General features: G+C 44.8%; 1 protein-coding gene across 3 annotated transcripts in view; it reads left to right on the top strand.

The window, feature by feature from the left end:
- Trpm8 (transient receptor potential cation channel subfamily M member 8) overlaps window positions 1–20,155 on the top strand; it is a 79,114-nt gene extending 58,959 nt beyond the window's left edge. For 2 of the 3 annotated variants that reach the window (XM_052750477.1, XM_052750478.1), the window contains 5 exons: window positions 4,393–4,583; window positions 10,461–10,560; window positions 11,863–11,896; window positions 15,924–16,015; window positions 19,137–20,155. In XM_052750477.1, the coding sequence (XP_052606437.1) occupies window positions 4,393–4,583; window positions 10,461–10,560; window positions 11,863–11,896; window positions 15,924–15,974 (376 nt within the window). In that variant the 3' untranslated portion in view covers window positions 15,975–16,015; window positions 19,137–20,155. The other variant, XM_052750476.1, reaches the window with a different exon arrangement.
- Window positions 20,156–22,133: the final 1,978 nt, after the last annotated feature.

The raw sequence follows: 22,133 nt of genomic DNA, 5'->3' as shown, positions 1-22,133 counted from the left end.
TAACAAAAGAAAAGGTTGACAGTACCCAAGGAACAACACCTGAGCTTGATCTATGTTTTATATAAACACACACACACACACACACACACACACACACACACACACACACACGCTCATGAATACATGTAAATAATACAAAAATTATCTCGGTAAAGCAATTTGATGCTTTATTATCAGCCTCCAAAGAAAGACTCCCATGTCTATTTGACTGAATCTGGAGCTGATTTAAAAGAAAAAGAACAATCTGGAAGCTGGTGTCATGGACCTTGGCTTTTAGGTGCTCATCTAGCTCCTTCAAGCCTCATGGGAGGTGAATCCAGGTTTTCACCATTTCTCAGGAGTGCTGCTCCCGGGGGTCATCTTGCCCATGAGGTGCAGAGGAAATTGCTGGTCTGACAGGAAGGGCCTGGAAGTTTGGTGCTCCAGAGGAAGAAATAAGACAGTGACACACGGGCTCTTTGAGGTGGAGAATGATAGCGCAAAGGCAAAGCTGTGATTCACAGGCCCTGCCCATGTGCCTCAGAGGTAGGGACTGCAGGCTGTCTTCACAAGGGCCTTGGGCCAAATGGACATAAAAAAGTGATGCTCCACGGCCTTGTCCCGGTCTGGACCTCTCTGCTGTTCCTAGTCTTTCTCTGGGCTGTGCAGAAACAAATGAAGGACTGCAAATGGCCTCGTCTGTCAGGTCCTGCCCTATGTGATCTGGAAAACACGAAATGTGTCTCGTTGAGTCTGAATGGCCAGTTCAGCCGTGGCACAGACCTCGTCCCCCGTGGGGCTTTCATCGGAGTTCCCTCTGAACTCGCAGAGTGAGGACAGGAGGGAGGCACTCGAGCTTCCTTACTTGCTGCCAGCATTGGATATAACGCTCCCCCTCCATCCGACAGCAATGTCTCTTGTATAAAACATCGGGAAACCATATTTGATGCATCAAAGTGGATGCAGTTGCTCTTGTCTGGGGTTTGGAGTTTTGAGCAGTCAGTGTCCATTTTGGAATAGGTGTGTGAAATTGTAAGACGCTCTTAGAATTAATGACTGGAGTAAAGATAGTTGTTCTGGCAGAAGGCAGAGAGCTGTGACTTCTGGAAGGTTCTTAGCCCGAGTGTCACTAATCTGGGGTGCTTCTGTAGTTCTGAGCCACTGCTGTGGCAGATGAGGTCCGTGTTCTTTGTAAATGGCAAAACCAGCTGAGGACAGGGAAGACAGTAACGACGGCAGGTAGAGCATTAGCCTCCCAGCAGCATGACCTATACTGGGAAGAAGTGCCAGACGAGCTATGAGATCCATTTTCTGGATCCACAGTCCTGTTTGCTTTGTACCTAAAAGTTCTATGAAAAGTAGATGAAAGGGTCAATTGGGCAGCCACTGGGCTACCTCACAGGAGCTTATACGTGTGGGCATTCAATAAGCATGGGTTTCTAACCTTTAAAGACTTCAGTGTGTTCAAAATGCACACTGCCCAAATTGCCAAATACTTTGTAGTTAACCCAAAATGACAAGTCATCCAGTTAAACTCCTTGGAAACGGAGTGGAACTATCATAACACCACACATTTTGCTCTACTAATGTGGGGATAGATTGCTAGACCAAATCCCAGCTTTAACACTTCAATTTGCCTACCCTTTCTGTGCCTCAGTTTCCCAATCTGTTTATCATTGATGATAACAGGACTTACAGAGTTATTTTCATATTAAATTAATCAGCATAAATGGGCTGCCTGGAATAGCGTCCTGTAGGGACTGGGGATGTAGCCCAGATGGTAGAGGGCTTGCCTAGCGTGTATGAAGCCCCGTGCTGGATCTGAAGCACCACGTAAGCCAGGTGTTTGTGGCTTATGCCGGCAATCCATTCCTGAGAGATGGAGGCAGGAGAGGGAATAGTTCAAGATCATCCTCAGCTTGTAGTGAGCTGGAGGTGCTTGGAATAGAGGAGATTCAGATGAAAAAAATCAGTGCCTTGCATATTGAAAGTGTTTTCTATTTTATAGCTTTGGTGTTTTGGTAACTTACCATAAAGAGTTATGGGTAGAACGTAAAATTGACATTTTAGTAATTATGTGCAGCACTCAGACTTCTTACATGGTGCTTGGAAAGTGGAAGGGCAGGAGAAGCAAGCCCAGCTGTGATACTGGAGATGCCACTGCCAGTGACAGATCCACTTCTCCCTGGAGTCATGAGTTATGTGGTGACACTGTGCCCAAAGTACGAGTTCGAGCCTCGTTATTTCCACTTAACATATCAAATTTTTCCAAAGTACAAAAATTATTTATAAACCTGATTCAGTGGTTGCATAATGAAATCACACTTATCATCCATTACCAGGAGGCCCGTTCTGGGTGTTGAATGTAGAGATGGTTCTTTTCACTTAGGTAAGGGGCACAGGTGTCTCTCATCTGCAGCATGTGAGGAGCCACGTGCATGCGTCCATGTCTGTATAGTTTTATAATTCTCTCCTTATCCCTAGCTTGAACTCCCAGGAGTGAAGTCAGTGGGTCAAACTGATGAATCTTTTTAAGGCTCCTTAAAAAAACAAAAACAAAAACAAAACGAAAAACTTTTAAGTCGAGCTAAACATGTTCTAAGCTAGTAATCAGTTACCACATCCTCTCCCCACCACTATCCTGCTATTGCTGAATTCAATACGGGAAAAGAAGCAGAGATCAGAGCGAGTTTCTTGGGGCTCAGCAAGATTCAAAGAAATGGAAAAACAAACTTCTGGCTAGAAAATTGAGAGCCCGTGTCTCCATTAAGAGACAATTTTTCTTTGGAAATGTTTTTTTTTCCTTTTAGAAACTGTGCCTTTCAGATTCTTCTGGGCTGTGGTGTTGTATATTTCATGGTGCTCACGGTTCCTATAACTCTGTGGTGTCTGGCAGAGACTTCCATTAGGCTTATCAAGAGTTTGAAGAGGGGTGTGAGTTCTTGCCTGGTTAGTTCCCACAATGCAGCTGTTGAACACTGCCCCACCCAAAGTAACATATACTTACCCAAATGAAACATGGTCTCTAGTTGGCTTGCTCAGATGAAACCCTTGTATGGAATTTCTAAACTGTGGATGACCTAAAAAATCGCCTCCTGGTTCTCAGCTCCATTAACTCCCACTGCGGTGGAGAGAGCTGAGCACTGCCAATAGACTGGCTTGTAATCTTCACAGTCAATGAGACAGCGCTGTTCCTTGGGTGGAGAGAGACAGCTCTTTCTCGTCTTGGTTTCCAGAAATTGCGCATCTGTTAATCCCCACATGTTTACTGAAAGGAAATGTATCGGCCCAGGGCCCTCCAGACCAAGTTCTCAGCACTTGGAGATTTATTTGCCCCAGAGGGACAGAGGGCAGGGAATAAGAGACAAAGACAGGAGACAGAGGACAAGGGAGAAGGGGAAGGGATATTTGTCTATAGGACAAAGGACAGCCTCTGTCTAGAGGAGAGACAGACATGGCACATAGGCAAATGGTGGCTTATAAAGGTGAAGGGGAAACCCCGTGTTAGGATGAGGTCTTTAATTTTAATTGGGCATGTGAATTAGGTGAGTCAAAGGGGGATTTTGATTGCTTGACTTTGGTAGTCAGCCTCAGGAAGAGGGATTGGTCTAAAAAGGGAATGGACCTTGCGGACTATAGTTTAGAAATTACTAGGAAAAATTAGGGGACTGTATTTAGGAATGTAAAGGCAGAGGGAATTGGGGAGAAGGGCGAGGCCTGACAGAGTCATATGCTTGAGTGGCCTGGGGTCCCTTCATTTGAAGTTCACAAAAAGTCAGCTCTGCCCTTCCTGACACACCATAGGACAATCCTCAACATTTCTTTCCAAATATCATTGTGTACGTCTCTAACTGTAATCTGTGTAGCTCACCGATGACAGTCCTTGGTGACAGCCTTTCCTAGAGTCCCTCTCCCCTTCTCCTGCCAAAGCTTGCTCCCCAGCCTTCCCTAACCCTAGGGGAAGGCATCCTAGGGGCAGCCATTTTGTCAGAGGCTCCTGAGAAATGCTGAAATACTTTCTCCAGACTGTTTCAATTAGACACATAAGGGGGATAAAATATTCCCGAGGGAGTCAGCATCCCTGGCCGCTTTGCGACTAGCACAATATCAGATGGATGAGCAAAGGGTATCATTGAAAGGTTTGGAAATCAAGACCATTTTGAAGTTCACTGGACATTTTTCTTGTGCGATCAGAAACAAAAAAAGAAAAGAGAACCAAAGCCAGATCGACACTGAGGCCAGCAGGTGGCTTGTGCCAAGCTGTCCTGGCTGCGGTACCGGCATGGATCCCTCTGATCTGCCTGGCCTAGGCCGCCACATGGATGGCTGCTGCCCAGGAGCATTACCACCATAGGCAAATGGAGTGATGGGTAGTGCACATCTCTCAGCCGTGTCTCCCCTCTCCCCCGCCAGCTACACAGTGGGCACCGTGCAGGAGAACAACGATCAGGTCTGGAAGTTCCAGCGGTACTTCCTGGTCCAGGAGTACTGCAACCGCCTCAACATTCCCTTCCCCTTCGTCGTCTTCGCTTACTTCTACATGGTGGTGAAGAAGTGCTTCAAATGCTGCTGTAAGGAGAAGAACATGGAGTCTTCCGCCTGCTGTGAGTGGGGTCCCTGGCTGGGGCTCGGGTTCTGGAGCTGTGGTTCATTTCAAGGGATGTGTGGTCTGAGTCACTACAATCGGTTCATTGTGTGTCTCTGAAGATCGGGGTCAGGCCAGCCAGTGCATGCCTCAAGAGACAGAGTAGGTTAGGAAGTACTCCAGGGCTGCTGGGCACAACTTGGGGACAAACATAATAGTAACAACATAAATCAGGTATTTCCCTAGTAGGATTCATGGATAGTGTGAAACCAGGACTTGGGTTTTAGGGTTTTATTTTATTTTTGTCCCCTACTACTTCTGTGAAGTTATTTTTGGGGAGGTTTAGCCAGACTTTCAACAGGGGTTGCTTTCTATCACTATAATGAAACACCTCAGGTAATTAACTTATAAAGAACAGTGGTTCACTTGGCTCAGTGCTGGAGATTCCAGTTCAAGACTGGGTGGCTCCACTGCCTTGGGCCTGGCAGAGAATGTGTGCCAGAGCAGATCACTTATATCACTAGCCAGGAAGCAGAGGGTGACTCAGAAATGGGTTTCAATATCATCTTTAAGAGCACCCTGGGCCCTTCCTCTTGAAGGTGCCACCACCCCCACAGTGCCATCTTGGAGGGCAACCTTTAACACATGGGAATTTGGCGGGAAACTCATCCAACTGGTGTCATCCTACTTCTGGTCCCCAAATCATCATGTCTGTCTCACAATGCAAAACACATTTATTTCATTCTCACGGTCCCTGGGATCTTAACTATTATTCCAGTATTGTTCAAGCATCTAAACTCAAAGGCTCATCTAAGACTTCAGGAAACCTCAGATGTGAGCCTTTGCCAGTATCGAAGTTACGTACTTCTAAGGTCCAGTGATGGGGGCAGACCCAGATAAACATTTCTACCCCAGAAAGGAAGGATAAGTGATAGAAAGGAGACAGCAGCCCAGGACAGAGGAAAACCCAGAAAGGCTAGTTTCAAATCCTAAAGCTCCCTGCCTAGCATCTGGGGAACACCAAAGCAGAGTGACCCCCCCAAAGGGCCTCCCTGCCCCTGTGAATTCACTGGTTACAGTTCACAGTGCGACTCTCCAGAGAAGGTTTTGTTTGCTGCCCTCTGCCTACAGTACACTTTTGGCACCTCTGTATCCTGGGTCTCCATTATAGCACCTCTCTTCATGGCTCCACAACATCCTCTGACAATGGTAGACTGTGTGTGGTATTCTGGTCATTTGCCCCAAGGTATGTGATGAAATGGACATGAACTTCCATTACCAGATTTACATATCATGTTGGGCTGACCACTTCTCTTTGGTGGAATTCCAAACATTATGATTTAGGAAGTTAAAATATCACTTTCCTAGATATGAAAATTGGTGGCTATATGACAAATTTTAAGCAGAAATAGCCATCATTTTTGTGGGATCCTTCACATCAAACTGGGGGTAAGATATTCATGGTGGACCTTCAGTCCCATCCCAAGACTTGACCTACAGCCTGGCCTTCAGAATATAAATGCACCCCCAGTTTTCAATCAGTCTGCAACAGAAAGGATCTTCATACTTAACTTTAATGGTGTCATCCCAAGACATTAAATGCCACTTTGGGGGTGTCATTAACCAGTACACAAGTGTAATTGTCTTTCTTGATGAAAATATTTTGACAGCTTGGATAAGTGGCTGTCTTTCTCCCCATTATTTTGCCTTGGAAAATGAATTGAGCCATTACTGATGAAAGAGTGGAAGTCTTCATGTTCAGGATGGGAACTGTTAGAGCAGACCTAGAAATCTAAACATCCTCAAAACCCACATCCAAATAGCAGAGGCATTTAGTGGCATGCCCAGGTCTATATTTGATTCCTTCTTGATATCATGTAGATGAGTGTCTCCAGGATCTGGGAGAAGACTGAGGGACAAATCAATGCCTTCAGAGGGCTTACACATTTCCTTGTTTTTTGAACAATGAATAAAAGTCATAACGAGGAAGAGAACCTGGAGAGATGGCTCCATTGACAAAAGCCTCACCTCCCAAGTGCAAACACTTGGGTTCAAATCTCTGGCATACACGGAAAAGGCCAGACATGGTGGTACATGCCTGTAATTCCATTGCTGAGGAGGCAGAGACAGGAGGATCCCTACAGCTTGCTTTCCAGCCACTCTAACCAATCAGTGGGCCCCAGGTTTACTGAGGGGCACTGCCCCAAAGAAAAAGATGGGCAGTGGTTGAGGAAAGCACCTAATGCTTACTCTTTTGTCTCTACACACATGTATATGCTTGTGCATGCACACAGGTACACAGACTATGTACACATGAACATGTACACATACACATGTAGATACACATACATGCACATATATACATAGATACACACATGTATCTCTTTTAGTGAGGATGGTTTTGACTCAGTATAAAGACAAAAGCAGAATCTAACCAACATTCAGTATTTTCTGGAACTGGAATGAATGTTCTAGAGAATTGCCCATCACACTGACTCAGGCTGGGCATGGACTGATGGGGACTGGATGAGGTAAAGGTCCATCCTCTCAGGATCTAATCCACTCAGCCTGGCATCAGCAGAACCAGGGAACTCAGCGTCAGAAAGGCAGATCAGCTCCTGGCTTCAGGCTTGGAAGATGACAAAATGCATCTCATCGAGGCAAGATAAGAACATTAACTGGAAACAGAACTCCCTGGCCTAGCCAGGAGGAAGGAGTTTCAGCTTAAGGAAGCAAACAGGTGTGTCAGAAATGTCTGTTATTTTATCCGTCTCCCCAGGGAGACACTGGGAGAGAGACGCTCTCTGGACAGTTGGAAGAAGCCATGGCACCTGTCCTCTTCTAACAGATCTTACTCTAAGGAGGACACAAAGAAACAGAAGGCCAGGCCCTCTCTCCCCAATGGTGGTGGTTGATGGCCAGGCCCTCTCTCCCCAATGGTGGTGGTTGATGGAGAGGGAGCCAGAGCCCAGTTCCCTCACGGGAGACTCTCCAGGCAGCCCAGTCACTTCCTGCTCACTTGCCGCCTCTTGGAGAGGGCTCATTCCAGAAACCACGGCACTCTGCCTGGCCTAGGGACTCCAGCAGGCAGCGCATTCCCTAAGTGCATTTTGTGTTTGCCTCCAAATGGAGGGGAGGTTACTAATTTTGAAACTGCCCTTCTTTGGAGGAAAAACTACAAGGTTTTTATTTTTATTTCAAATAATGCTCAGAAAGTCAGACTCCAAACTTCCTTTCTTTCTTTTTCCCCCTTGTTTGGCAATATCTTCAAGTCAGAAAAAAGTATGCTACTTGGTAATTGCACTTTTAGAAACCGTGTTGTTTCTTTTCTGATTTGGAAGACAATATATAGTCTTTATAGAACATTTGAAAAATGCAGAAAAACACAAGTAAGGATATGCCCACCACCCAGAGGTAAATATCAACAACTGTCATTGATTTCTGTGGGAATATATATTGCCTGCACTGTCGTATGCATATACATTCACAGAATAATTGGTTCATTTATATGCTGATGATATACTGTAAACATGTTTAATATCTATAAACAAATAATATGTGTGCTAAGAATTTTAACTAGGAAATAGTCTAGTGTATGGGTGTACCATAACTAATTTAACCAGGCCCTTATTGTTAAACGTGTAGTTTGGCTAGGCTCTTATTTCTAACTTTTGATTGTGTGTGTGTGTGTGTGTGTGTGTGTGTGTGTGTGTGTGTGTGTGTGTATGTGTGTCTCCATGTGAGCTTGTGTAGATAAGTGCAGGTGCCTGCAGAAGGCAAGGCACTGGAGTCCCCCTGGAGCTGGAGTGATAGGTGGCTGTGAGCTGCCCAACATGGGTACTTGGAACTGAATTCAGGTCCTCTGGAAGAGCCGCTAACATTCACAACCACCGAGTCATCTCTCCAGCACCTGGTTTGATTCTTAGTAATATATGATGACATGATAAAAAGTGATATACGTGCATTTGAGCACACAAATCATCTTAATGTTAATTCTAGAAATGTCTAGACAAAGAATATGCATTATCTCCAATTCTTTGGGTAATGTCTCCCACAGCCTTCTCATGCTCTATTAAGTTGTAGCAGTGGATGGATTTTTCCTATAAGATGGGTGGATGCTTCTACATATTTTCGCTGGCACATGTATGTACTTTAGAGCCTGCTAATTTCTCAGTACAGTTGGTGAAAAGGCTAGGCCGCCATTTCAGCTAGCCTCTCCCTGGCTGTTAAGGAAGCAGGCCATTTTTCTTGGCTGTTTGTTGTTCTTGTTCTGGCTGCCTGTGTCCAGGAGTTTCAATCTTGTATTGTTGGGTTCTAAGATTTAGTCTGAAGGAAAGACATTGGAAACTACTCCAAAATGCACTTGAAAGGAAATTGGTTAGGAACTCTTTTGAAAAGTAACAACAGCCATTTAAAGATAAAGGCATGTTTGCTGTATGGAATTTTTTTGAATCTGGTAACTTTTTTCAGTCCAGTAAGGCATTAGAGTTTATAGACTCTAACATAAGAATGCACACATTTAGCCGGGCGGTGGTGGCACACGCCTTTAATCCCAGCACTCGGGAGGCAGAGCCAGGCGGATCTTTATGAGTTCGAGGCCAGCCTGGGCTACCAAGTGAGTTCCAGGAGAGGCGCAAAGCTACACAGAGAAACCCTGTCTCGAAAAACCAAAAAAAAAAAAAAGAATGCACACATTTAAATGATAAGTTAAGGGTAAAACCCACACAAATCACCAGGTATGGTGGCACATGCCTTTAATCTCAGCACTCAGGAGGCAAAGGCAGGTGGATCTCTGTGAGTTTGAGACCAGCCTGGCCTACAAAGTGAGTTCCAGGACAGTCAGGACTGTTATACTGGGAAACCCTGTCTTGAAAAAATAAAACAACAATCAAACAAACAAACAAACCAGAAATCCATTCCAAGTAGCCACCTACACAAACATCTCTTTCTTGTCCCTGTCAATTTCTGGGGTTTGGTGTCCACTGCAAACATTAATCATCTTAATGATGTGGTTTTTTGTTTGGCCTCCATCTGAAAGGCCAGAAACCGTAAGAAATTGAAGTAAGAATCTCCTGGAACAGGTCCCAGGCCAGTTTGTGCAGTTCGCCCTGACTTAGAGGAAAGGGGAAGAATAGCGGTAAAGCTTTCTTCATGACCCACTCCCAGACCGCCTGCTTCAGAGTAGAACCAATGTCGTCAGGTTACTCTCCTCTAAAGACCTCCTGATTTTAGATTGAGAGTTGGAAAACCTGTAGTAAGTATCCAGCTGAGTGGTTTAGTGTTTCCATGTCGTCAGAACAGAGGGGTAGGCCTCACCAAATGTGGGCACCCAAATCATTAGTGGAGTGATCGAGGTCTCAAAAGACAGACGAGGTTCAAATGGATCTCTATTTAGAATAAAGATCACTGAATGTGCTGGCTGTTTGGAACCTGGGGCTTATACAGGGACACTTGGCTCAGCCTGGGAGGAGGGGACTGGACCTGCCTGGACTGAATCTACCAGTTGAACTCAATCCTCAGGGGAGTCTTTGCCCTGGAGGAGATGGGAATGGGGGTTGGGGAGGTGGACTGGGGGGAAGGCTGGTGGGGGGCGGGAGGGGGGAGAACAAGGGAATCCGTGGCTGATATGTAAAATTAAATTAAATTATAAAATAAAAAAAGAACAAAGATCACATTCATAGTTCACATAGGCAGCTCCCACCCTCATTCTTACTGAGAAATCCATTCGTATCCCATCTCTCTGCTTCTGTCACTAGTAAGAAACGGTAGTCAGATCTGCTGCTGCAGACAAACCTAATTGTCTTAATTCCAGAGTCTCTCGGATGCCTGGACGGCATTGGTTTGGGAAACGGAGGCAGACAAGGTAGTGAACGGTTTCCTTTTCTCATTACTTCAGGTTTCCGAAATGAGGACAACGAGACTTTGGCATGGGAGGGCGTCATGAAGGAGAATTACCTTGTCAAGATCAACACGAAAGCCAATGACAGCTCAGAGGAGTATGTCAGTCACTCACTTCTGTGGCAAGGCGCCCTTTGTCTATGTAAACTGGAAGGACAGAAGCAGCTTATCTGAGCATGCTCAGCAACGCATGTTTTCATTGGAGAGCCAGGCTGCCTCAAAAGTACTACTGAGGCAATTGTAGATGACAAATACTTAGACATATGAAACTCCCTCACCACAGGGAGAGGTCAAACCTCAGTTAATCTGATTGTGTCCCTAAAGAGCAAGGGACAGAAAGGGGTGCTTGGAGGTTACATCTTTCTCTTGGGACAGTGAGGTGTCCTGTGTTCAAGGTGCTGAAATCTTGAATGTAGAAGGATAGACATTTTTGGTTGTGAGTCCAGCCTTTAATGGCTGAGCAGGATGCTGGTGCACACCTTTAATCATAGCACTCGGGAGGCAGAGGCAGGCAGATCTCTGTGTTCAAAGCTAGCCTGGTCTACAGAGCAAGTTCCAAGACAGCCAAGGCTACGCAGAGAAACTCTGTCTTCCAAACAAACAAAAAGAAGATGAGGAGGGAGAAGAAGGATAGATAGTGGCATCCACAGAACCCAGAAACAGGAGCCACAGCTGCAGAAATGAGCCCAGGAAGCCTCGGAGGTCATGGGTACCTGCATTATCTTGAGGAACCACTGGCGCGTTGGTCTGCCATGCTGAACGACACAGAGGCAGAGGAAGCTTGTGGCAAGCCATCTCCAGAAAGTGCGGACTATCACGTTTAAATTGTGGGGGGCTTTTTATAAATCCCCATATGACCCCCCAAGTCATTCAATTTCTTGCAGATGGTATATAAGTAGTGTGTTAGGGGATCTTTGAAAGCCTCCTCCTCCTAAGGTTGGCCTTCCTCAGTGACAGCTGTCACTTTTTCTAAGTGCTTAAACACACCTCAAAATGTACTCTAACCAGTAGGAGTAAATATGAGTACAGCTAATCTCTTTGTTAGAATCAACCCAGCAATGAGGGGAACAGGATGCTCTTTCTCTAGAGACAGCATGGATGCCTGTATTCTAGACTTCTGTAGTTTGGATGTGGAGGAAGGCAGATCTTCTGAGTCAACTTTTACCACCCTGTCATCAGACATAGCATGGCTTTTCTGTCTTTCTAATTGGGGTGAGAAAGGAATTCTGCTTTGCTTGGGGATGAGGAAGAAAATCAGAGAGATCAATGCAGCTGACCCTGGCCCGAGCCCAAACTAAAGACTGTACATAATCTGTCTTCTGTCCTTTGAAAGATGAAAAGAGGGCTGAAGAGCCTCCCTCAGACTCTTTCTCTTAGTTTATTTTCTAATTTCCTTGCAGGATGAGGCATCGGTTTAGACAACTGGATACGAAGGTATGGCTCAGAGTTGCAGAATGATTTATGTGTGATATCTTGGAGTGTTCAGCCACAGGCTGGTGTATAAAGTCAGACAACAAAAGAAGACATGCATTGTTAAAAAGTTAGACATGGTTCTGTTTAGCTGTCTGCACCTAAGAGCTGGAGCCTGGAGCAGAATTACTTCTTAAGCTCTCAGCCCTCATGTAGAATAGCCCAGAAATGCCACTTCCAGTAGATTTAACTGTCAACTTGACACAATCTAAAATCACCTTGGAATTGGGGTCTCAGTGACTATCTAGATCAGTTAGTCCTATGGGCATGTCTGTAAGGGGTTGTCTTAATTACATTAGTGAATGAAGGAAAACCCAGCCCACTGTGGGTGGCACCATTACCCTGGTTTGGGTTCTAGACTGTATAAGAATAGAAAAAATGAGCTGAGTTTATATATTCAGGTACTCATTTCTCCCTGCTCTTACTGTGGATGTGATGTGATGAGCTCCCTCAAGCTTCTGCCACTGTGAATATATTTAAGGTATACAGTCAGACGTTTTGACACATGTATACATCACAAAATGATCACCACAATCCAGTGTTGGAAGCCCTAGCCACACACTGCAGGGCCTCCCGCATCCCATGAGCTGCCTTGCTGCCTCTACCTCCCTTTCTGTCTCCTTCTCTGTCCTCTTTCTTCCCACTCCAAACAACCAAAATTCCCTCCTTTCCATTCACAGAATTTTGGGGACCGTGTTCTGAGCTTTTGTTTCTAGAGCAAGCATTTAGCATATTTTTGTTTTCCTTTTAAATTGACTTTATTTCTAAACAGCTCCATTGAGATATCATTGACATAAATTCAATATATTTGAGGTATACAGTTGGATATTTTGATTCATGCATACATTGCAAAATTATCACCACAATCTAGTCCAGCTAATTTACATACTTATATAGTTACTATCTGTATGTGTCCTGGGATTCAATTTAAGACCTGTGATCTCAGCACATCTCATGTATATAGACAATATTAATGTCTAGGTGGATATTAACACATGAATACAGTGTAATAGTAATCATTCTCACTTCAGTGTAGATCCATTGGCATTCCTCCTTTCCCTAAACCCTTTGCCTCTTTTAGGCTGTACATGCGAGTGAGATCACATGGGAGGGGGTTACCTGGCTGTGCCTCGCTTATTTTACTCAGCCCAGTGTCATCTTGACCATCTGTGTTCCTGCAGATGGTAGAATCTCCTTCCTTTCTTCAAGGTGAAATTGTTCTCCACTGTGTCCATGAACCACACTTTACTTGGGTTATTTCTGGGTCTGTGACTAGTGCCGCAGTGAACAGGACAACATAGGATGCCTCATCCTCCTGACATCAGCTCTTTAGCTGTGTACCAGGAGTGGGGCAGCTAGGTTGGTTTTTTTTTTGTTTGTTTTTTGTTTTTGTTTTTGTTTTTTGCTAGGTTCTTTTTAATGTTTTGAGGAACTTCTGTATTGTTTTCTGTAACAGAAATACCAATTTTACCAAATTCATTCCATTTTTTTCCCAGGAAAAGTTTTTGGTGGAGTCTTTGTTACAAGATACTATTTAATACCCTATGCATACAGATCTAGATAGTTTTTATTTCCTTTTCTTACCTGATTACATGGACTATGGCTCTCAACACCATTTAGAATAACAGTGGTGAGAGTGAGCAGTTTTGTCTTAAGATATTAGAGATGATGGAATATTGAGTATGGTGATAGTATTCTTCCTTCATAGTCTTTGTTGTGTCTACATAAGTCCTTATTTTCTTGAGTTTTTATTGTGAAAGAAATCTGGAGTTTTGTGCTCATTTTTCTGCATCTGGTGTATGGATCATGTTGCCTCTGTTTTCCGTTTTATTCATTTAGTTTACTGCACCCATTGGTTTTCATATGCTCAACCGTTCCTTCTGCTTGTTTGTATGTTTTTCAAGACAGGGTTTCTGTCTTGTGTAGCCCAGGCTGTCCCAGGACTTACTCTGTAGACCAGGCTGGCTTTGAACTCAGAGAGAGCCACCTGCCTTTGTCTCCTGAGTGCTAGGATTAAAGGCGTGCGACACTACTACCTGGCATGCAGAACCATCCTTATATCCCAGGGTTAAATTGCATTTAGTTGTGGTGTATGGTCATTTTCATGTTCTTGAATTGAGTTCCCTTTTACTGATGTTTTTGCATCTTTATTCACTGGGATGTTGGCCTGTCGTCCTCTTTTCTGTCTTTATCAGTCTTTGGGACCAGGGTAATCTTGGCCTCGTGCATAGAGCCTGGAAGCAGTCCCTCTTCTACTTTGTGGAAGGGTCTAAATAGGATTGGTGTTTGCTCACCTTTAAATGTTGGATGGTATTCATTCATGAAGCCACCTCTGTTCCTGAGCTTTTCTCCATTAGGAACATTTGATGTTGATTCTTCTTGTTTGCTACTAGTTTGTTTGAGCTTCGTAGTCTTTAAAAATAGTTATTATATTTTCATTGTGCGAGTGTGTGTGAGTGTGTGTGTGTATGAGTGTGTGTGCGTGTGCGTGTGTGTGTGTATGCCACACTGTGGGTGCAGAGGTCATAGAACAACTCTTATGATTTGGTTCTCTCCTTCAACTGTGTAGGCCTGGGAGATCGAACTCGCTTAGTGGTAGGTGCCTTTACCTGCTGAGCCATCTTGTAAGTCCTGGGTTCTGTATTCTTGATTCAGTCTCGTTGGGCTGTATGTATTTAGAGAAGACCCTGGCTAAGTGAGTTTCCAGTACCACAGTGGCTTGCAACCTGCCCTCCTGGCAGATGAGAACTGGATGGAAGTGCTTATTTCATGGGACACCTGTTTTATCTGGCATGTGGTCTAATGACCTGTGACCAGCCTGTCCCTGGAGCAGGAGTTTTGAATGGACTTGCAGGTGCCTTTGTGGCCCTTGGCTAGCCAGGTGCATTTTATACCTGTCTGCCCATCACTCTAGTCACTGGAGTTCTATGACTGTGTTCTCCCCACATCCAAGGAAAATCCAGGCCTGAGCAGCCCCTGGCTCTCTAAGTCGGCACGTGGCTACAACAGAAACAGCTTTGATTGCAGTCTAGCTAGAGGTTTGTTGGTTTTGTTTATCTTTTCACAGAACTAACTCTTAGTTTTGCTTATTTTCTTTTTGTTTCTCTGTGTCACTTATTTTACTCTTAGAGTCTTGTGCTCTCCTCAAAGTGGCTTATTAATACCGTCTTACTAGTGACAAAATCCCCTGGGGGGAGCAAAAGCCTTTCCATCTCATTATAACTGAAAGCAAAGTTAGTCACAGCTGACCTGAAGCCTGGAAGTGGCTTCTCGCTGTGCTGGTTTCGCTGAGGCCGTCACGTGTTAGCCATCTTGGGCTCTCTTGTTCTTTTTTTTAAATTAAAGGAAGAGGTTCTCACTGGAAGCAGGCCCACCTTCAACACGCATTATCTGTCGTGTTTCTCTCCCCCGCTCCCCCAGCAAGTAAGTCACCCAGCAAGCTAGGAGCCAACTATACAGAAATCAGAACCTGTCCATTCACATATATAAAGTACATCAAGGTGGCCCGTGACTTAAAATGAGGCCACAGACCTCATATGATATGCAGAATAATCTTATGAATCATTTAGGTAAGTTATATTTTGGAGTTTACTCTGTGTGTGTGTGTGTGTGTGTGTGTGTGTGTGTGTGTGTGTGTGTGTTAGGAAGCATACAGTCATATATTACTAGCATCTTTATAATTTTTAGTAGTGTTATATTTTTGTATAGCAAAACTTCATTAGTATCTTATTAGTAACATCTTGCATACATTTGCATACATTACTTCTGTGCTGTCATAGTTTTGTGGGTCTAGGAGGAAAGAAACCCTTTTTGACTTGCATTTCATGGGGCCGATGTTGGTATTTTTGCTAACTGCTGACCGTAAGTAAGCAATAAGCAGGGTCTGCCCTGTCTTCCTGTGTCTCATTTACTGGTTAGTGTGCTTGGCATTTAAAATGGAATGGTGGAAATCTGTCTTAAGACCGAGTTTTGTTTCTCCCCTCTTCCCAAGCTTAACGATCTCAAAGGTCTTCTGAAAGAGATTGCTAATAAAATCAAATAAGGCGGGTGAGTGCTCATGGAGAGAAACCAGATTACAACAAGGTGAGTTGGCTGATGTCTTTTTTCTTTGCTCTGAAAATATCAACATTTTAAGGATATTTTAAAACTGTAGTAGTCTTCTCATTTTTTTCGTATGTTATCAGCTTTGATGATAAAACATCGTACAAACAAACCAAGTAAGTCACCGTCTATTTCCTTCTCACGTCCCTCCCTGATGGCGGCTCCAGGGCACAGTTCCCTACAGGGTCTGTGTAACATTTGCCAGCCTTACAGCCAGCTTCACATATTGAAATGAGGTCATACTGACCTAATATTTGCTATTTTTTCTTCCTTAATACTTCATCATAGATGTTTTTGTGGAAACATGCTTAAAATGTCCCTTATTCTTACGGTTTCTTATGTCTACTGCTGTAGGGTAGGTAGATGTATGCTGATCCCTTTCTGTTAACGGAAAAGGTTCCAAGAGGCATGGGAGGGTTTTAACAACAACTCATTTGCACAATAATGTGTAATTCAATTAATTGGCAACATTGGACTCAAGGCTTTGCTCCAGCATCTCGCCATTTGTTTTAATCGTATTTTCCCAGAACCTGTCCAAATCCTGAGACCAAATGTTGAAAATTTTGGGAGCATGGGGAGGTGGGGAGAGAGGGGCACAATTATGGGCATTCTATTGGTCTACAAGTAAACTGTAAGGAATAGAAACACAGTGAAGAATTCCCTTCTCCGTTGGTATTGGCAGTGTGGCAGAAGGGTTAGGACCATGTGTGCTGGCCTCTTGCACTGACCTCTTCCCCTGGTCCCTATTGCTGACCCCTCACATCAATGTCGAGCACCGACCCCCTCATACTGACCATTTGCACTGACCCCTTGCACTGATCCCCTCACACTAACCCTTTGCACTGACCCCTCATGCTGACCCCTTACACTGACCCTTGCACTGACCCCTCACGCTGGCCACTTGCACTGACTCTTCACGCTGGCCACCTGCACTGTCTCCCACTGGCCCCTTGAGCTCATCCCTTGTGCTGTTCTTTGGCACTGGCCTCCTGTGCTGCCCTTTGTGCTGATCCTTACCTGCAGGAAGCACCTGAACTGTAGAGTTTTCCTCTGCAGGGTGGTCATGCTGCAGGGAAACGCTGGGGTCTTTGGCCGTTCGTCCGTGTTCTTTGAGCCCTGGCTGTCCCAGCTCGTATCTGCAGACCTCCATGGAAGACTCACACCTTACAGAATCTGAAACTGAGTGGCACCTCCTGAATGTGCTGAAGAATTCAGCCTTGAGCACTCAGGAGGAGCCCATTTCAACACCTTCACGATGATGCTTAATTTAAAAAATTAAAGTTTAAAATAAACTGCACTTTGGATTTTGAAACAGTTTTTCTTAATGTATGAATTGGAAAAACAGGAAGGAACAGACAAAACAATTCAAATGATAAAAATAAATCTAAATGTGACTAAAGAGTTGAAATAATCACAAAGGATTCAAATCCATACTAGTTCACCTGCCCAGAAAGCTCTGATCTCTTCCTTTCAGGTTTTTGACTGTGAGATGGACAGACAGACTGGCCTCTGACCCACCTACCCTGCACTTAGCTTTGGCCTTGGTTAATATGTGCAGAGTTGATGAAAGGCTGAATAAAAATGACTTTCAGGGTGTGATATTTACTCTTGCATGTATGCACCATGTACTGTGTGTACACAGTGTATGCACCATGTATATGCATGTGAAAAAGAAAGGCAGGATGGAGAGAGAATCTAGGAAAACAAGTATCAAAGCCAGGTGTGGCCGTGGCACTGGTGGAGGTATCTCCATCACTGGGGAGGCCGAGACAGGTGAATCTCTGTGTTTGCTGGCCGACCAAATCAGAGAGCTGTAGTCTATGGTCTGTGAGAGACGTGGTCTCAAAAGGTGGGCAGCGTCTGAGGAACTACACTGGAGACTGTCCTCTAAGTTCCACATGCAGAGGCACACACACTAACACACACTAACATATACATTAACACACCTAACACATAGACTGGTACACTAACATATATTAACACATACTAATACAGTAGTATTCACTGACACATACACAGCCATATACGCTGATACACCTACCGAGACACACCAACATACATGAACACACACACTAACATGTACACTGATACACTAACATATACTAACACACAATAACACACTGACATACACTGTGAAGCAGACTAACACACAAACACATGTTAACATGCATTAACATGCACACTTACACAGAATAAAAACACTAACACATACACTGACACACACACAGAAGAAAATATATGTCCCGTGAATTTCACCCAGTGACATCTTTAGAGACAATGAGTTTGTCAAATGTGATCTTTGCATTCTTTTTACTTCCAGATAAGTTCTTGATGTTCATACCCTTAAGAAAAAGCTTTGCTGGCCGCCAGCCCTAAGTGTCTCAGACTCTGGTCTCTCTTGGTTGGTTCTGCTTTCTCTAGAGGGCTGGGGTCATCGCCTTTCCCTCGGATGGTATGACAGGCAGAGAATGTCAGCCTCGGAGGACTGAGAGCTGGTACAGGGTTGGGCAGGCAGACGGGTGTTTAACACTCCTCCCATCTCCATCCTGGTGTCAGTTTTTGGTCCAATTCCTTGTGCCTGTTTTTTCTTTCTCCTACACCATGGCTGGAAGTAAGACTCCAGAGCAAGACTCGACATTTGCCTTCTGTACTTTGTACCTCGGGAGCAGGCAGCCTCTCCCAGAACCACGGGGTGGGGAGGGGGTTGGGCATCCTTGGAGACGGCCTGTTTTCTAGAGAACAGGCTCCTGGTTGCATCGTTTCATTTTCTTTCTGAAAAAGGAAGCTTTTGATGACCCTTTGAGAGTCATTTGAAAACTGCAGTTTGATCAATGTTTTGGTTTTCAACTTGATTATTCTATATTTTTGATTTCATGGAGCAACCGCTGAGCAAAGAAAGTCCTTACTGGTTCTCTGAGACTTCACTTGGGTGAGTTGGGGCTTGCTCAGTGGACCTCACAGGGCTCACCCAGGCAGACTCCCAGACTCTTGGTTATGGTGGCATACTCAGACCTCTTCCCAGCATAATTTTGAAACAAGCCTGGCTATCAGCAAGTGGAGGTGTGGAACTTACTCGGAGTTCACCATTTTCTTGTTTTCACAGGTAAAATCAGCCATCTGGATTGGGAGGCTCATGGGACACTGATGGACAGTACGCTATTGACTTCTGAAGGAGAGTTTTCAGGTTCCTGAGCACAGAGCCAATGACTCGTAGTCACCCTTGAGGGCAGAAATCAGGGAGCAAAGTGTATGGAGGACTTTGTCCACGAAGAGGCTGTAAAGGATCACATGTTCCTCCACGAGGGTCCCTGCGTGTTCTGCATCTCGGAGCCCTGTGCTGACGTCGAGTGTTCAAGTGTTTGCACATCTTCTTTGTCCCTTGAACTTGGCCGCCTTTGTCCCGTGCATCTCCCGTGACAACGATCCTGACCCTGACTTTATACCTGTGCTGTTACTTCCTATTTTCCCCTTTTATGCATTGTATGATGAACTCATTGACATACTGTTAAAAAGTTCTCCCCCCGCCCCCAGTCAGGCCAGATTCTAAAACACCCTAGGGCAACTTCTCCTTTCTCACGTGTCAAAGGAGGACCACTGAGGCAGTGCCGTTCTCTTGGGCTCCTGAACTCCTGCTGAAGGGATCACTGTTCTTACTAGTGTGAAAAGTCACCCAAGAGGAACCCTCGAGAGGCGTCCTCGCTCATTTTGTTTTTGCTGGGTGTGCCCCTCCTCTGCTCCCATTATTCCCCATTAAAAATAGCAAATGGATATGGTGGGGAATTAGACAGTGTAAATGTACATAAACAATCCCCCACCCCTCATGTAATCATTGCTCACACTTCTGTGTGTTTGCTCAAGTCTAGCTTTTTCTATGCATGATATACTTCGCTTTTAAAAATCTTACATAACGTCATCATCTGCATATACAGCTTGTATAGGCCTTGGCACCAACTATTTTATCAAAGTTATTTTCTTCACAGTCTTTACAAGCATTATCAGTAATATTCAAGCCTCTAGCAATTTCCATATTGTAGGTCATTGATAGCTGACTCCACCTGGCCATCAAAATGAACATCTATGAGCATGTGTCTTCTTTCTGCATTAAAAGCATCGAGAAATCTCTCTAGGATACTAGATTCTTTGGGGTATCTGTCGATTATCAAACCACTGACAAGACTTTTTTCATCAGTGTATAGAAAAATAGGAATTACTGACAACGCATAAGGCATAGGATATGTGGAGCTCTCTCTATTAAGACATAGTATTAGATTTAGCCTTTCCATTAGGAAGAAGCCAGTGTTCTAGTTTGGGCATTGCGGAGTGTGCAGGCATTGGTCCGACTTCCAGCGGTCATCTCTGCGAGCACTCCACCCCTCCTTGAACCGGCAGCGTCTGTGCTCAGAGGAGATGTGCTGGGAGAGTGGAAGGCGCGCTAGCACTTGTAATTAGCTTTTCAGCTTTTTCATCGACCGTACGCTTCGCACTGGAGGAGGGACCCTCGGTGGGGGCCGGTGAATGAATATTTAGAGGAATGACCAAAGCATTAAGCCAGACGTGTTTATTTTTATTTGGTCTGGCTGGCTATTCACACCCTGCACAATGATAGCAGAGAGCAGAGGAATAAAGGCTGCCTGTTACTTAAACCCACCCTGACCTCACAGGGCTCTCATCAGGGTTTCGAAAGCAGAGCGTGGATGAGACGAATTTACATAATGAAAATGGCCAATGGGTGGAAAGTTGAGCATTTCTCTGTTAGCAAGAGCATTCCACTTCCATTTCACCCTGATGACCAAGGTGCTTGCCATGGCTGAAACCACCAGGAGGAAGGGTCCATCCTCTCTTTAGGGATTTGCAAAAAATAAAATCTATGAGAGCACACAGACTGTGGACGTTAAGTCCCAGGCCCTTACCTTCAACTGAAGTAAGGAACCTGAATAAAAGAAGTAAATGAAATTTAAAATTCCCTGTAAGACCAAGTTAGCCTAGTCTGTCTGACAGTCCACACTAATGAATGTGTCCACATGTTCATAGTTCCATTTTATGTCTCAACTGGCTTAAGAAAACAGTCTTTGCACACATTATGCTCCTGTTGACCCTAAAGAAGAGTTAGACAATGCTCAGAGTTTTCTCTAGTTCAGTGTGGAACTATCAAGCTTTCCAAGTGGGATTTCCACATGCTTACTCTGCAGGATGTATGCTCATATGACATTATTTCTACTGTATCTCATGAAAATATCACGTGTGTTTGGCTGTTTGTCAAATCAAAGGTGCTAGCTACATCCTTCAGTCTGGTACTAACCATCTGCAGACTTGTGCACAACTCCAGGGAATCCTGCAGCATGTCTTAACCAGTGTGTGAGAGCATTAAACTACGAAGGAACTGTCCTGGCTATGGGTGTCGTTCTAGTGAGAGTGGAAAGTAAAAGTCACTCACCGAGTTACAGTTGCTCCTAAAGGGATTTGGTTCAGAGTCTCGGGGCAGATAACTGGACCACTCTGGGTGCAGGAGAAGCAAGCCCCATGGCTGCCCTCGGCATCAAGGGATTTCAATCCTGCGGTAATCCTGGTAAAGGTATTAACTACTTTTCCATTGTGTGATGAAGCACCATGATCAACAGTAACTTGCTGCGGGCATGGTGACAGGAGCAGAGAGAGCTGAGGGCCCACATCTTAGACCACACACACACACACGCATGCACACACACACACACACACACACACACACCAGAGAGAGCAAGCTAGAAGTGGCGAGGGCATTTTAATCTCAAAGCCGGCCTGTAATTTCTCCAGCAGGACGATACCTCCTGAACCTCCCTAAACAACATCACCAGCTGTGAATCAACTGCTCAAAACCACCACAGTAGGTTTTGCTTAGGCACCCATCTGTAACCTAAGGATCTCCAGCTACTGACCCAGAGGTACCCCATTGTGTTCCCCATGCTTTGTGAGGTTACAGGGGTTTAGACGTAGGCTTGTCAGCAGGCTGGCAGATTACCCTGGGCTAACATGGAGTCTTTCATCCACAGCCTCACTCTACAATAGAGCCACCTGTGCCCAGTGTGGGATGAGGGTTGCTTGGTATAGTTATGTCCCTGCTGGT

Source organism: Peromyscus californicus, unplaced genomic scaffold, assembly GCF_007827085.1.
Source record: "Peromyscus californicus insignis strain IS unplaced genomic scaffold, ASM782708v3 Scaffold_21__1_contigs__length_65335640, whole genome shotgun sequence".
Taxonomy (NCBI): domain Eukaryota; kingdom Metazoa; phylum Chordata; class Mammalia; order Rodentia; family Cricetidae; genus Peromyscus; species Peromyscus californicus.
This window is presented reverse-complemented; position numbering and strand designations above follow the sequence as displayed.